General features: G+C 43.2%; 1 protein-coding gene across 2 annotated transcripts; it reads right to left on the bottom strand.

Moving 5' to 3' along the window:
• Nucleotides 1-686: 686 nt before the first annotated feature.
• LOC310688710 (NADH-cytochrome b5 reductase 2-like) lies at nt 687-13,354 on the bottom strand. Of its 2 annotated transcripts, XM_083465550.1 has the most exons (9): nt 13,139-13,352; nt 10,745-10,891; nt 7,344-7,416; nt 6,748-6,854; nt 4,841-4,970; nt 3,567-3,650; nt 2,619-2,704; nt 2,096-2,195; nt 687-1,243 (listed from the first exon to the last, which is right to left on the bottom strand). In XM_083465550.1, the coding sequence occupies exons 1-9, from the start codon at nt 13,151-13,153 to the stop codon at nt 1,071-1,073; spliced, it is 915 nt and encodes a 304-aa protein (XP_083321676.1). In that variant the 5' UTR covers nt 13,154-13,352; the 3' UTR covers nt 687-1,070. The 2 variants fall into 2 exon arrangements, with proteins under 2 accessions (XP_083321676.1, XP_083321677.1); XM_083465551.1 differs by lacking the exon at nt 10,745-10,891 and having other exon boundaries at nt 13,139-13,354.
• Nucleotides 13,355-13,357: the final 3 nt, after the last annotated feature.

Genomic DNA, 13,357 nt, shown 5'->3' on the forward strand with positions numbered 1-13,357 from the left:
CTTGCATGAGCAATATGGCTCAAATGTATATGTATATATTTCCTAGCTTGTCATCAGTATTATCTAGAATAGCTTATTGTGGCAATGTTTATTGTTACAGTATGATTAGACAATGTCATAGCAGCTGGGTGGTTAAGACACTGGAAGACACTCCCTGCAGTGTCTTCCAATGCAGTTTATGCAGGAAACAGACCATATTTGTGTCTTAGTCCAAGTACTAGGCATGGTATTTTGGCTATATGGCTTAAGGGAAGCTGTAAGAGGAGGTTTACTGCCCAAATGCTGCATACATGGTTCTGAAATTAAAGACTGAATCCTGCTGAGACTGATTGCCTGCCCCCACCCCCCACTTTTACATCCACCACCCTCCTTCCTTTGGAAGAGCACCTGCCCAACAGTGAAGCTCTTCATGCTGTCCAACCTATAAAATGGGCTTTGACTTTCATGCTCCATTGGCAGCATGGCCCCAACAGATAGGATGGTCTCAACAGTAGATTTCACTTTCTGCCTACTCTTGCATGGTTCTTACAGGAGGCACTGGTGTTCCCCCTGGTTTTCTGAGATGGGGTTCACTAAAGCTGATGGCATGTGAAAAATCTGGGCGGGGGGAGAGAGACAGTGACAGAATAATGAACATACTTGAATGGTCATTGTGAAGTAAATTATATTACTGCATCACAAACAAATTTTACAAAACAATTTGATGTTTATTAAATGGAAAACTGTTAGCTTCCCCGATAGCCTTTTTAAATGCAGCATTCTTCTACTGGTTATAGAACTACTTTTGGACAAAAGAAGCTGTTGTAATTACATAGTTGCAACAGTTTAAGCAGCATCTCAATGCAGAGGAAGGCATAACCTAGCACCCTTAGTATGAGAAGCAGTGTTGATATAAACACCGGCTGCCATACATCCAGATTATCCCAGACATTTTGGGGATTTCCAATGGCCACATCCCAGCTATGTCTGGGAAATAGCACTCCCATCAGTCATCAATTTTACTACTTGCTTTAACACAAAATTTATATGTACCAACAACGTACTATAAAAGGGATGGTACAACTTCCGGTTTAATAAGCAAAAGTGTTTTCTTTGGTATACCCTAGCTTTTCAAGATTAGGCAGACAAGCAAACTGAATCATAGGTGGGGGTCCACACATCAGAATCAGAGTCTCACTGGCAGGGGGAGGCATATGTTCTTTTATCATGCTATCCGTAATAAAACCAGCACTATACTTCCAGCCTGAAATGAAAAAATGGTGGACATAGTTAGAAAGCTTCAGGGCTAGTCTTCCATATTAATTACTTGTCTATTATATCACCTTAAGAATACATCAGATATGTCTACTATGTGATATCCAGACAGGGTTTGATCATGATCCAAACACATTTAGCTCTCTTATCTAGAAGAGCTTCCCGATTCAGTTCCATAAAGCCCCCGAATTGAATGAGTGAGACCATTCTGCATGGCAGGAAACCAGTGGTCCACCAGATAGTTCTGGACTTCCCCACCATGCTGGGTGGAGGCTGATGGGAAACTGGAGCTCAGCAACACGTTAGTGACTCCTGACAGGTGGCCATCAGATCTCCAGCTAACAGTTTGATGCACATTCCAAAGACGTAACTAGAACCTAGTAAAGCTCTTACTGAATCTTACAAACAGCATGGACAGCATGTATAAAATGCAACAATCTATATGGGGCAGGCTCCTGGTCTTAATCCAAGAGGAAAAAAAGTTGCTGGTTGTTCCTTAGAGCTGCTGTTCCTTCTTCTCCTCTCACCTCCCTCAAAAGAAAATCCTAACCATCATGATTCCTGTGGTTACCCCCCAAAGAAAAGTCTTAACACCTGATGTTTTTGTCTTACTAGTGAAATAGCATTTTGCTTTGCAAGGGTTCCTGGGGTGCATCATCAACGACAACCAGGAAAAATGATCGAAGACAGAAAAATCCTGGTTCACAAAGTTTAAAAGCTCACTAGAATTTATCTAACATCATAGCAAGGCAAACTTATCCCTACACTAGAAGTGTGCCATACTCAAATTATTTGCATACAAGTAGAAGCTTCATTAGTCTGTAAAGCCAGAGTCACTTACCCTGAGGTGGTCTGTCCAAAGTGTACCACAGTTTAAACTGATCCGAGTGATTTGCTGCTACATCTTCAAGCTCTGGTCTCAACAATATATCTTCTTCTGTCTATCGGTAGAAGGTCAGTGAAACATCCACGAAGTACAATAATTGGGAGATTCATGCATACACACACCTCTCTCAATCACCTTTATGCACCATTGTTTCTAACTTCACTGCCCCCTCTTATTTTTACCTTATTAGGTAAAATCAATCAGCTCCTCAAAAGTTTAGCATTGAGGCCTTTGCTTAGAACAGAATTCCAGTGAAGCAGAGCAAACTGACCTTACTTCTGAGTAAGTGTTATTAACATTAACTTTCTGGCCAAACTTTCTGGTTTATCCTGGTTGGGAAAATGCATATAAGCTGCCTTCTCTGGCTGCCTCCTAACACTCAAACTGTTGCTTGTCAAATCCCTGTTTCAGTTCCACTGCTCAAAATCCTTTGTGAGAACCACAGAGAAAAATGAATAAACTAGAGAAGTCTACTCACCTGGTTAGCAAAAAGAAGGTAACACTTGGTGTTATCTTTGGGGTCGTTTGTAATGTGACGAATTAGTTGAAGCATTGGAGTAATTCCTATAAAAATCAAAGCCAAAAGCAACAACTAGGTGTTTATTTTCCATTCCCACAATCAGAGACCCAGTGCTGCCTTATCCTAATTGGATTTTTGTAAGATTTTAGATTACTCCGTCCCAGATTTTGTTTGACTAGCTGTAAAATAGGACAAGGGGAAATGGACTGCTTGGCAGTAGTGCTTGATGATTAGCCTGCATTTACTATATTCAGTGTAGCTGAATTCACACTCCAGACTAAATCTCTGAGATTGGTAAGTACATTCCTAAGGATGACATCAACATCATCATCATTATTATTACTACTACTACTACTACTTATTTATTTAGTTATTTCTACCATGCCCATCTGGCTGGGTTTCCACAGCCACCCGGTGGGATCAATACTACCTGCTCCAAGATGGTAACTATTCCAGAATTATTGCATGACCCTAAGCTCTTGTGCTCAGGATGTTTTCACTGAACCAGACAGTTATAGATCACTCAGTTCTCAAACTGATGTTGGCCAGAGCGTTACTAGGGTGCAACACAGAAAGCACTCCTGCCTCTTAGCGGCCCCACAATTGCCCCACAAGAATGCACCCACAGCTTCTCCCACCCAGCTCTTCCTGCAATGCTACCTTCCACCCTTCTGCCATGGGGCAAAAGGAGACTTCTCCAGCAGGTGAAAGGAAACAGTGGCTGATGCAACTGAATATTGAGCTGAGTCCTCTGACATGAAGGACTTCGGAAGTGCCCACAATGAATAAGGGAAAGCCTCAAGCTAGCCCCACCCAAAGTTTAATGATCACATAAAATATATGCAGTAACCTTAGTTCTTGCCATGTGCTCAGCCCTATCTGTCCCCTCACCAAGGCATATCATACCTGTTCCTCCAGCTATCATTCCAACATGTTTTGCAAACTTTATCCTTGCTTCAGACTTCTTATCTGGCTTGATAGAAAATTTACCTGTGTGAAAATGAGATTACAGCTGTCAAGGCAAACCAAAGAGTGAACCTATGACCATTTCAGCAGCATTTAATCACTGTGCCATGCAATACTGCTCTTTAAATCTGCAATCCTATGTAAACCTACTGAAACAGTAGGCTTTACCTCCAAGAGAAAACAGGATTGAGCTACAGAGCCAGTCACTCATCATATTAACAGTGAGGCAATATAGTTTAGCCAGTAGAAGCCAGTATGTATAGGTTGGAGTACGTTGCTTCATTTACAGCAGCTAACATGGAATAGAAAACTATGTAACTAAGGCTGTAATTCTGTGCATAGTTACTTGAGAGTACATCCCACTGCACACAGTGGGACTTACTTTCAAGTAAACATGCATAGGACTGCACTGTAAGAGAAGGTATTGATGCACATGTATTTTAAAAAGGACTGGAGTTAGCAATTATCTCAGCAAAAAAATTAAAATGCATTATTATTTAAAGCATTATTATTTAAAGCATTTTTTAAAAAAGAAAAAGAGGTGCCCAGAGCAGCTTACAAATATAAGTGATATGTTTAGAAGTTGCTCTGGGCAGTGTGATCCTTTTTATATTTTGAGTTTGCCTCTTTCTTTCTCCCTACCAATTTTGTGTGTGTATGTGTGTGTGCGCGCGCGCGCGCACGCCATGTCTTTTAGTTTATAAGCCTGAGGTGAGTGCCACAAGAGAGAGAGAAAAATATTGGTAGGAAGAAAGAAAAAGGCAAACTCGGGGCACTGTTTTTCAATTGTAGAGTTCTTGTAATGACAGCCTGGAATTGAAAGATTTCCATAAGTCCAAATATTTGTGATATCTCAGCAGAACTGATGGAGAGGCCCTGCAGTCCACTCTGTCTCCCTTCCACGGAGTCTGATGAAATGACTGCTCCAATTCTACTGCAGCACATGATAGCTTAAATGATTTAGATACACATCATCTTGAAGCCCCCCTGCTTCAGCTGAGATGCTGTAACTCTTATCTCTCAGTGACTTCTGCCCATCTGTCTCTCAAGAGCACCATCACTGTTCAGTTGTCACAAATTCCTGTTGATTACCCTCTTCGGCATACTAATGTTACAGTGTTCGGACAACAGGTGAAATACTGCCCCAAATATCTTCTTCATCACATAATCTAGCAGCTATTTTAAAGCATCTGGATTCTGTGACCTTATTGTACCTGACCCCTTGTATACCAGAAGTCCATTAGGTCCTCTGAAGTCAATGGTATCACCAATCTTCATGCTGTCTAAATGCTGAGACATCTTCCCACCTTCTGGAAACTTGGGGTGAATGTTTTTGTAGTAAACCTGTTTGAAGAGGAAGTGGGGAAACACACAACAGTGGTAGAAAGAATTTAGCCATTTTACTTTAAGGCAACAGTGAGGTGCAATGGAAAGGAGTAAATAACAACATTTTTCACTCTGCCCTTTGAGCTAAAACCAAGTGTCACAATTGTCTGTTATCACACAAAACATGAAATAGAACCCAGAAAATCCCAGGTTTCCCAGAGTTTGTAACAAAAACAACCACTGCACTTCTATTTACCCTACCAGATAAGCTTTAAGAACTCAGGTCTAAAGTACTAAGTCTTATTTGGTCTCTGGATAAGCTTTTGGTAAGAAGTCATCCTAGAAGTAGGCAAGAGGGGGGACCTGTAGTCGTTCAGATGTTGCTGGACTCCAACTCCCATCATGGCCAATGGTCAGGAATGATGAGAGTTATGAAATCAATGAACTGCTTTTAGAATGCTGTGTCACTTTTATTGTTGTTAGCTGCTCGGAGCCCAGCTTCGGCTGGGGAAGACAGGATATAAATAAAATATTATTGTTATTATTATTATCCAGCATCTGGACAACCACAGGTTTCCCACCCTTTCTATGACATCCTTCCCCCAGAACAGCAAAAGATTCGCCTTTTTCATTACAAAGTGTTACAGAGCATCACACAATATGCTCACAAGTCACTAATCTTTGTATCAAAGCAGAAACATCCTATCTTTAGTATGGCTGGCATAACACTGGCCCTGCCCTGTTTTATACAAAAGCCTGAAATGGACATATTTATCAGATTTAAGTTTTTTCAACCTCTTTATTCCATGCCTGGATAACTTTCACGTGCCGCATTTGTGTGCATCAGGCAGAGGAGCAAGTGGATAAATGATGGAAGTGCCTGTATTAATACTTCCCTGTGCGCAATGATTCTTTTCAAGCCTTGCCAGAATCCTGGGTTAGATTAAATGTTGCTACTATACACAAGAGAAGACAAAACCCCACAACAGAGTGACATACAAGGATGGCTTGAAAAGAAGTCATTAATTTAGCCAACTCAAGTTTTTCCATCCTACTGCAGTTACTGAAGCAGTGAATGATCCAGCCACAGGGGGGGAAAGTCACTTGCGCACACACTGGTCCTTTAATATTTCCAGTACTCAAGAAAAAATAATAAAGTTGCTTCAGTTACATTTATTCCAATGTATCACTGAAGAAAGAACCAGCTGTTTCTGTACTTCATCTTCCTACTGTCAAGATGCAACCAGGATTTTGAAAGCTTCTTCCTTCCCCAAGTAAAAACATTAAGCTTATTTCCTGCATAAAGCAGCACATTTAACATGCAACTATACATTTGATCGGGGGGGGGGGGGAATAGATCAGTACAAAGTTCAGTGGCTGGCATTCAAGATATACATCATTACATCCCCCCACCCCTATAACCCACTAAATCCAGCAGAACCTGCAGACATATGCAGTACCCACAGTAGTACCAATCTTCAAAACACCCACAAGAGCACTTTAAGGTCATTGTACACACAGATGTGTGTTAACAGACAAGCCTCTGTTAACATGTATAATAAAGGAAGCTGAGGCAAAGCGTATTTCCCATCATTTCCACACCATTCTCTGATTCCAGAATGAGCCCATACACTTTTTAAAAATGTTAATAATAACCTAGCGTGGTTCTTCAGATATAAATTTAAAAATTATCCAATTTCTGGTTGCAAATTGTAAATTTAGACCCATGTTTATGAGAAATAGAACCAAAATCCAAGCGGATCAAGCTAACAGCATTAAATAAATTTAAATATACCTTTATGATTAAATCAACATAGCCTCTCACTTCATCACTAGAAACTGGAGTGTAGGCCCGGATCACAAGGTTACCGTCCACTTTGGCAGAGAGATATACATGTTGGCCTAGGTGGGAGAAACTGTTAACTTTTCATTCCAAAGTTCATAATAGCATTAACAAACTAGCTAAACTGTTGGGCTGCTCATAATTTATATTTTTAAAAGAGAGAGAGAAAGAGAGAGAGAGAGAGAGAGAGAGAGAGAGAGAGAGAGAGAGAGAGAAAGAAAGAAAGAAAGAAAGAAAGAAAGAAAGAAAGAAAGAAAGAAAGAAAGAAAGAGAGAGAATCTTCATAGTTGTGAACATAAGCTTGAAAACACGTGGAAATCAATTTCAGAAAGATGAGGAATTGGAAACCAACACAATCTCACATTATGATTGCAAACATCATTATTTTTAAGCTGTTATGCCAAGAAAAGTCTGTACAATCTTAATTTGCCTCCACTGACATTGGAGTTGAATCAGTTCTGAAGAGTTTCCAGAGTGATTTTCCAGAGATGGGGTGCTGTCACCCAAAAGGCTCTGTCTTAGAAATCATAATATGCAGCCATGCTTACCTACAGGCAAGCCCAATATATGTTTTGATGACGGAAGTTCAAACCGAAATCTCCTGGTATCATGACTGATCTCCTGTAAAAACACAAAAAGGTGGGTACTGTAAGGCTATGCTATGTAACAAAACATTCCAAAACTTCCAATTTTTAAAGTCACATAATACTCTTCATGGATTTGCTTTGATTAGCAGAATAGGCACTACTACAGGTGCCACATAATGCCCATTCCACATCTGTAAGAACTTGATTCTTTATTCCTGAATTGCAGGGGGTTGGACTAGATGACCGTTGGTGTACCTTCCAATTCTACAATTCTATCATTCTACGGTCATCTAGTGTGGAAGCACCTACATTTTGCATGTAATCAGAACTGTTTTGTGTCCTTTCATCTCTTCACTTGTTTTTTCAATCTTGCTTCCCAGCCAAGCTCCTTAAAAAGCTTACAAGTAAAATTATACCCTTGGCAAACAATACCTTCCACTTTGCCTTAGCTTCTGCCCTGTTTTACTTCAGCTGATCATCTGGCACCGACTTAAGATTGGCTTAAGAACAAAAGAGGGGCCAGGCTAGATCAACCTGGTGTGTTCTGCTTCCTACAGAGCTCAATCACATATTTCTGGGACACTTATGAGCAGGACATAAAAGCATTTAGGCAAATCCATCTGACCCTGTTGGTCCAGCCACAGTAATTGCTTCCCCACTCTGTCCATGCTATGGCTGTTTAGGGATGTGGCATTCTTCTTTCACTTGAAGAAAGTTACTTGGTTCATTACATTGCACAACAAATTCTGACGTAAGTCATGTCTCTGAAATAAAAGTAGCCATTTCTTATAGATCTTGAGGTGCTGAACACAAATGCAACAATGAAAACACAAAAATGACTACTGTTTCATAGAGATGTGCAAAGGTTTACTATACACGGTATTTTTCGCTCTATAAGACGCACTTTTCCCCTCCTAAAAAGTAAGGGGAAATGTGTGTGCGTCTTATGGAACAAATGCAGGCTGCGCAGCTTTCGCTGAAGCCAGGAGAGCAAGAGGGATTGGTGCGCACCGATCCCTCTTGCTCTCCAGGGATAGCCACGCAAAGCCTCTTGAGTGCTGCGGGAGTGCTCCTCCCTCTTCTCTCAGGAGGCTTTGCGTTGCTTTCTTGTTTCTTGTTTTCCTCCTCTAAAAACTAGGTGTGTCTTATGGTCGGGTGCGTCTTATAGAGTGAAAAACATGGCAATTGAAGAATGTGCACGTGACAACATGCATCAGTTAAGCCGGCTTCTACATCCAATGCCGCTTAGCCTGTCACTTGCATAGCTGCTCAGTAGCATCTCTGGGCAGCGTCCAGCAGAAGTCAGCAAACATGGCAGCAGACCACTTCCCCTGGAATTGTTTCTCCATCGTTGCAATTTCCTGATGAAAACTCATCACTAGCCATACCACAGTTGTTGGGAAAGAAATTTAAGTGTGAATGGAGAAAGTGGATCTTTAAGGACATATTGGAGCCAGGTCTGCAATACAGTGACACGTCTTCGACCAGTTCCTTGTAGTTTTCTGCTCTGACATTCCCATGGAAGCTAGCTGACACCAGACAAAACACATCCCAAGCTTTTTTTCTCATCACCCTGAATGATTCCAAGGACATTCATCAAGCCATTTACATTATAGCAGAACATAAGGTGATCTTCATGACTAGCGTGATTTGAAGTCACTCAGACAATTTCCTTCAGAAGATTCCATTGCTGAAGTCTTGATCCCAGTAAATCCGCTTTGGCCTTGCACAGCTCTACAGCTCACAAAACAAGATTGCTCAGTTGTTCTTGTGTAATAATGTGTGGAGTTTGAAATACATCGTTGCCAAATGAAATCGTGTACTCAATGTGGACTAGGTCATTTAGACATGATCATCTTTGTGTGGATATTTTCACCCCCTCCCATTGTGAGAATCTCCTGATGTTTTCAGAAAGGAGGGGGCGGAAACTGCTCTTTGCTTCTTCCGCTCCTGCCTGTGAGAATCTGTGTGTTATCTCTGTAGTGATTAGATGGCTGAGTGAGAACTGTAACACTCATGCAAGCCAGTACCTCTTTAATTTAGTTTGCAGTAGCTATTAGAAATAAAAGAAGATATGCTTCACTGCTTTCTTCCGTGTTGTTCATACTCCGCTGAGTTTGGTGCTCACAACTCACAGTTGTGGGTCCAGTGCACTTAGACCTGATTTCCAGGAGTGGAAGGTCTCTGGAAGTGCTTTCCAGTCGCCTAGCCCCGTCGGGGCAGATCCAGTTGTTGAGCCTAGTCGTTGGCATCGGCTCAAAGGCGTACTGACACTTTCTATCTCCTACACAGGAGCCAATCAATTAATGTTAATGTCATTTTTGTGCTCAGCACCTTGAAATTAGTAAAGATTGGCTATTTTTATTTCAGAGGCATTTTGTGCATTGTGCAGTGATTTGGCACAGAGATACAGCCGTAACACAGGGAAAATATGTCAAAGTTCGTTTCTTCCTATGAAATGCAAACAGCTAGGAGGGGTTCTAGTTCAGTGACAGAATACACAGCTTAGGTCCTTACTCCCTCATCCAAACCTGCCTGGGTTTTGAGATCTTCAGTGGAGGCTTTTCTCTCAGTCCAACCACCCTCACAGGCAAGCTTGGTGGGTACGCGGGAGAGGGCCTTCAGTGGTTCTCAACCTCTGGGTCCCCAGATGTTGTTGGACTACAACTCCCATCATCCCTGAGCTCTGGCTAGGGTTAATGGGAATTGTAGTTCAACAACATCTGGGGACCCACAGATTGAGAAAGGAACTCCCTCCCTAGAGAAGCTGGAATAGCTCCTTACTTGCTGTCCTTCTGGCAGCTGAATACTTTCCTGCTCCAACAGGCTTTTAGGAATTGACTTCTTTTAATTAAAGGGCTGGTGCCATGTTGCTTTTAGGGTAATTATATTTTTAAAACAGATTTTATATATGTATACAGTTTTAATTCTATCAATGTTTAATTGTATTTTAATTATTGCTTTTTCTATGTTTTTAGTTATTCTTGTTTTTTATCTGCAAGCTGCATTGATTTCTGTCAGGGAAACACAAGGTATAAATAAATCTAACAATAATAGCAAGAGATTCTTAATCTCAGAGTCAAGGGTTCGAGCCCCACACTGGGCAAAAGATTCCTGCATTGCATCCTGATGACCTTTGTTATCCCTTACAACTCTACAATTCTATGATTCTAACAATAAAGAGCACAACTTTTGCATGTACGAAGCCCCTGGTTTAGTCTCTGTCATCTGCAATTGAAAGGATCTCATCCTGGACAGCTACTGCCAGCCACAATAGACAATACAGTTGTGGATGGACCAATGGATTAATTCAGTATAAGACCACTTAGTGCATTCAAACCATGTAAGAGAAGATAATTTACCTCTCTCTCTCTCAAACACAATGCATACTTGATATTTGGATCTTGTAAAGTAACTGGACCTTTCTTCTTCCGAGAGGCCATTGGTTTAAAAACCAACAATGCAACAGATATTGCAACCACCATCCCAACAATCAGGAAAGATAGATCCTGGAAGAGAAAAAAACACACACACTAAGTAAGTACTGTTGAATGCCACCCTAATCTCTGAGCAGTGCAAGATGCCAGGGGTTCCAGGCACTTACCCAGGGCTCGGTTTCCTCAGAATGAGGGACAGCAGAGACTGTGGTGCCTTTAGGATATATGGTTTATTTACACATATATACAATCTGTGCCTAAGATGGAAGGGCTCACAGTATTATCACCCCATAAAGTCTTGCTTCTCCCATAGTCACAATCTTGGAATCAAACTGAAATCAAGCATGGCTCTCACTCTCTGGCTTCTGCCTGCCAGTTCACACACACACTGGCCATTGTCCTTCCAATAACCAGCCAGGTGAGGGAAGGGGGCCCACCTATCTGACATCTGGCACAAAGCAATCTCTTTGTTATACCAGTGACCCTACTTAGGCAGCGGCGTAGCGTGGGTTGTCAGCACCCAGGGCAAGGCAAGTAATTTGCGCCCCCTAACCCGGGGCAGGGCAAGTAATTTGCGCCCCCTAACCCCTGCCGCCGCTGCCAGCTTCTTCTTCTTGCTGCCTGGTCTGGTCTGGTGTAGTTCTCTCCCGCGCTCAGCGCTGCGCTGGGCGGCCGCTGCACTGTCCCTCCCCCAGATAGTCCCTCGCTCTCTCTCCACACCGCATGCCTGGCACCCACCCCCTCCACAGTGGGCGGCGACCCAGCGGCTCGGATCGGATTCGCACAGCCAGCACTGCAGTGAGAGAGAGTGAGTGAGCCAGGTAAGGGCAGAGAGCTGCGAGTGCGAGAGCCCCCCCCCCAGATGTTGCGCCCGGTGCGGCTGGCCCCCCTGCACTCCCCACGCTACGCCACTGTACTTAGGGCCATTAACTCACCAAGAAACTTACTTCAGCACTTGAATCCTCTATTAGATTTTAACCCTTGATGGAACCAGGACCCCATGAATAAGAAAAGGGACTCAGGCATCATGCAGGCTAACTGCCCCACAAAACACTGAATGTGCTGCAGTTTTGCCAGTTTAGCATCACATTTCCATAGCAGTTTTCAGCCCCGAACAATGTGCTTCACCGTAATGACGTCACAGGCCCTTCCAATTCCATGCAGTAGATATCCCTGAGAAACAGACGCTTGCTCAAAGCAATACTGTGAGTCAAATTGTAAAGCAACTTTGAGCCTTGAATTTCTCAAGGACAATTGGAGGCAGGGAAGATTGGTTTATCTGCATGTTGTGTGCAAGGCTCGGGATAAAGTAACAAAGTGCACAGAACCGGTTCTACAAGAACCAGTCTAATCCAAAAACCACCTCTCTCATTTCATGTCAAGACACTTGTGCACTTGGCAATCATCATCAGAGATGGATTTAGGGTTCAGCCACAATGGACACAGAGCCTCGGGCGGGCGTAGTACCAGAACTATGATTTAGAATGGGGCAAGATAGTGCTGAATTTTGGCATCACACGGGGCACTGCTGAAATTTGGGACCCCAAGATCTGTCACTGCCATCAGCTCTCACTTTTATACACACAGTCACTTACATCAGTGCTTCCCAGTGGTCCGCAAACCCCAAAGAGCCTGTATAAGCCACCCAGAGGGTACATGGCACATGACAAAACCTACCATAGAGGTTTCAAAATTCTCAAAAGTGAGAAAGTCCATAGCTTGTGGTTTTGGTTTGGTTTATTTGTTTGTTTTTGAGAAACGGGATACTTAGCTAATTGGGAACCACCAACTTGCATGGATGAGGTTGCCAGCTTTTCAGTCAGCCCCTCCATACACACAGGCATAGGACTGCTGCCCTTCATGCTTCTCTGCAGGCTTGCAAAAAGGCTTCAGCTGTGCATTTCTGCACACAAATAGGCAGCTAAAAGGCACAAGAGCAGGTCTGGCCAACCCCCGCCCCCTGTAAGTTGGCAACCCTAATTAGACTCTCAAAGAAATAAGGAAATGATAAGAACAACGCGTTTGAGAAAGGAAAAGCTGTTGAGGAAGCAACTCGTCTGAAGCAGTTTATTTTCAGTTATTCGTTTTCACTCCTCATTACCGCGCGGCAGCCCTAAACTCGGCAAGCATCCATATCCCGAATGCCAGTGGCAACGATTCATTGGGGAGGAAGGTAAACAAAGGCAGCTGAGGCGAATGGCCTTTTCAGGCACCTGGGCGTACAAAGGGCACTAGCGTCCCCGGGCTGCCTTCGCTGGGCTGGGGGGGAGAGGGTCCCCTTGGCGCCCCACTCCACCCGCCCGACGCCGCTTTCCTCACCACACTGGACTCCATGATCCACGACGGCAGGTCTCCCACGGAGAGCGCGACCGGCTTGGCGACGGGACCTGACGCCTCTCTTCTCTCAGACGTTTATAGCCCGCTCGCTCTCCTCCTCTCTGGCGCGCTAACGCCTCCGGGAGCTTTTCCCGCCCAGTTTAAAGTTAAAGAGCAAAGTCCCTCGTTGAAGTTAAAGAGCAACCAGTTCCCTGGCTTCTG

The sequence above is a fragment of the Podarcis liolepis genome, assembly GCF_965112155.1.
Source record: "Podarcis liolepis genome assembly, chromosome: 1".
Lineage (NCBI taxonomy): Eukaryota > Metazoa > Chordata > Lepidosauria > Squamata > Lacertidae > Podarcis > Podarcis liolepis.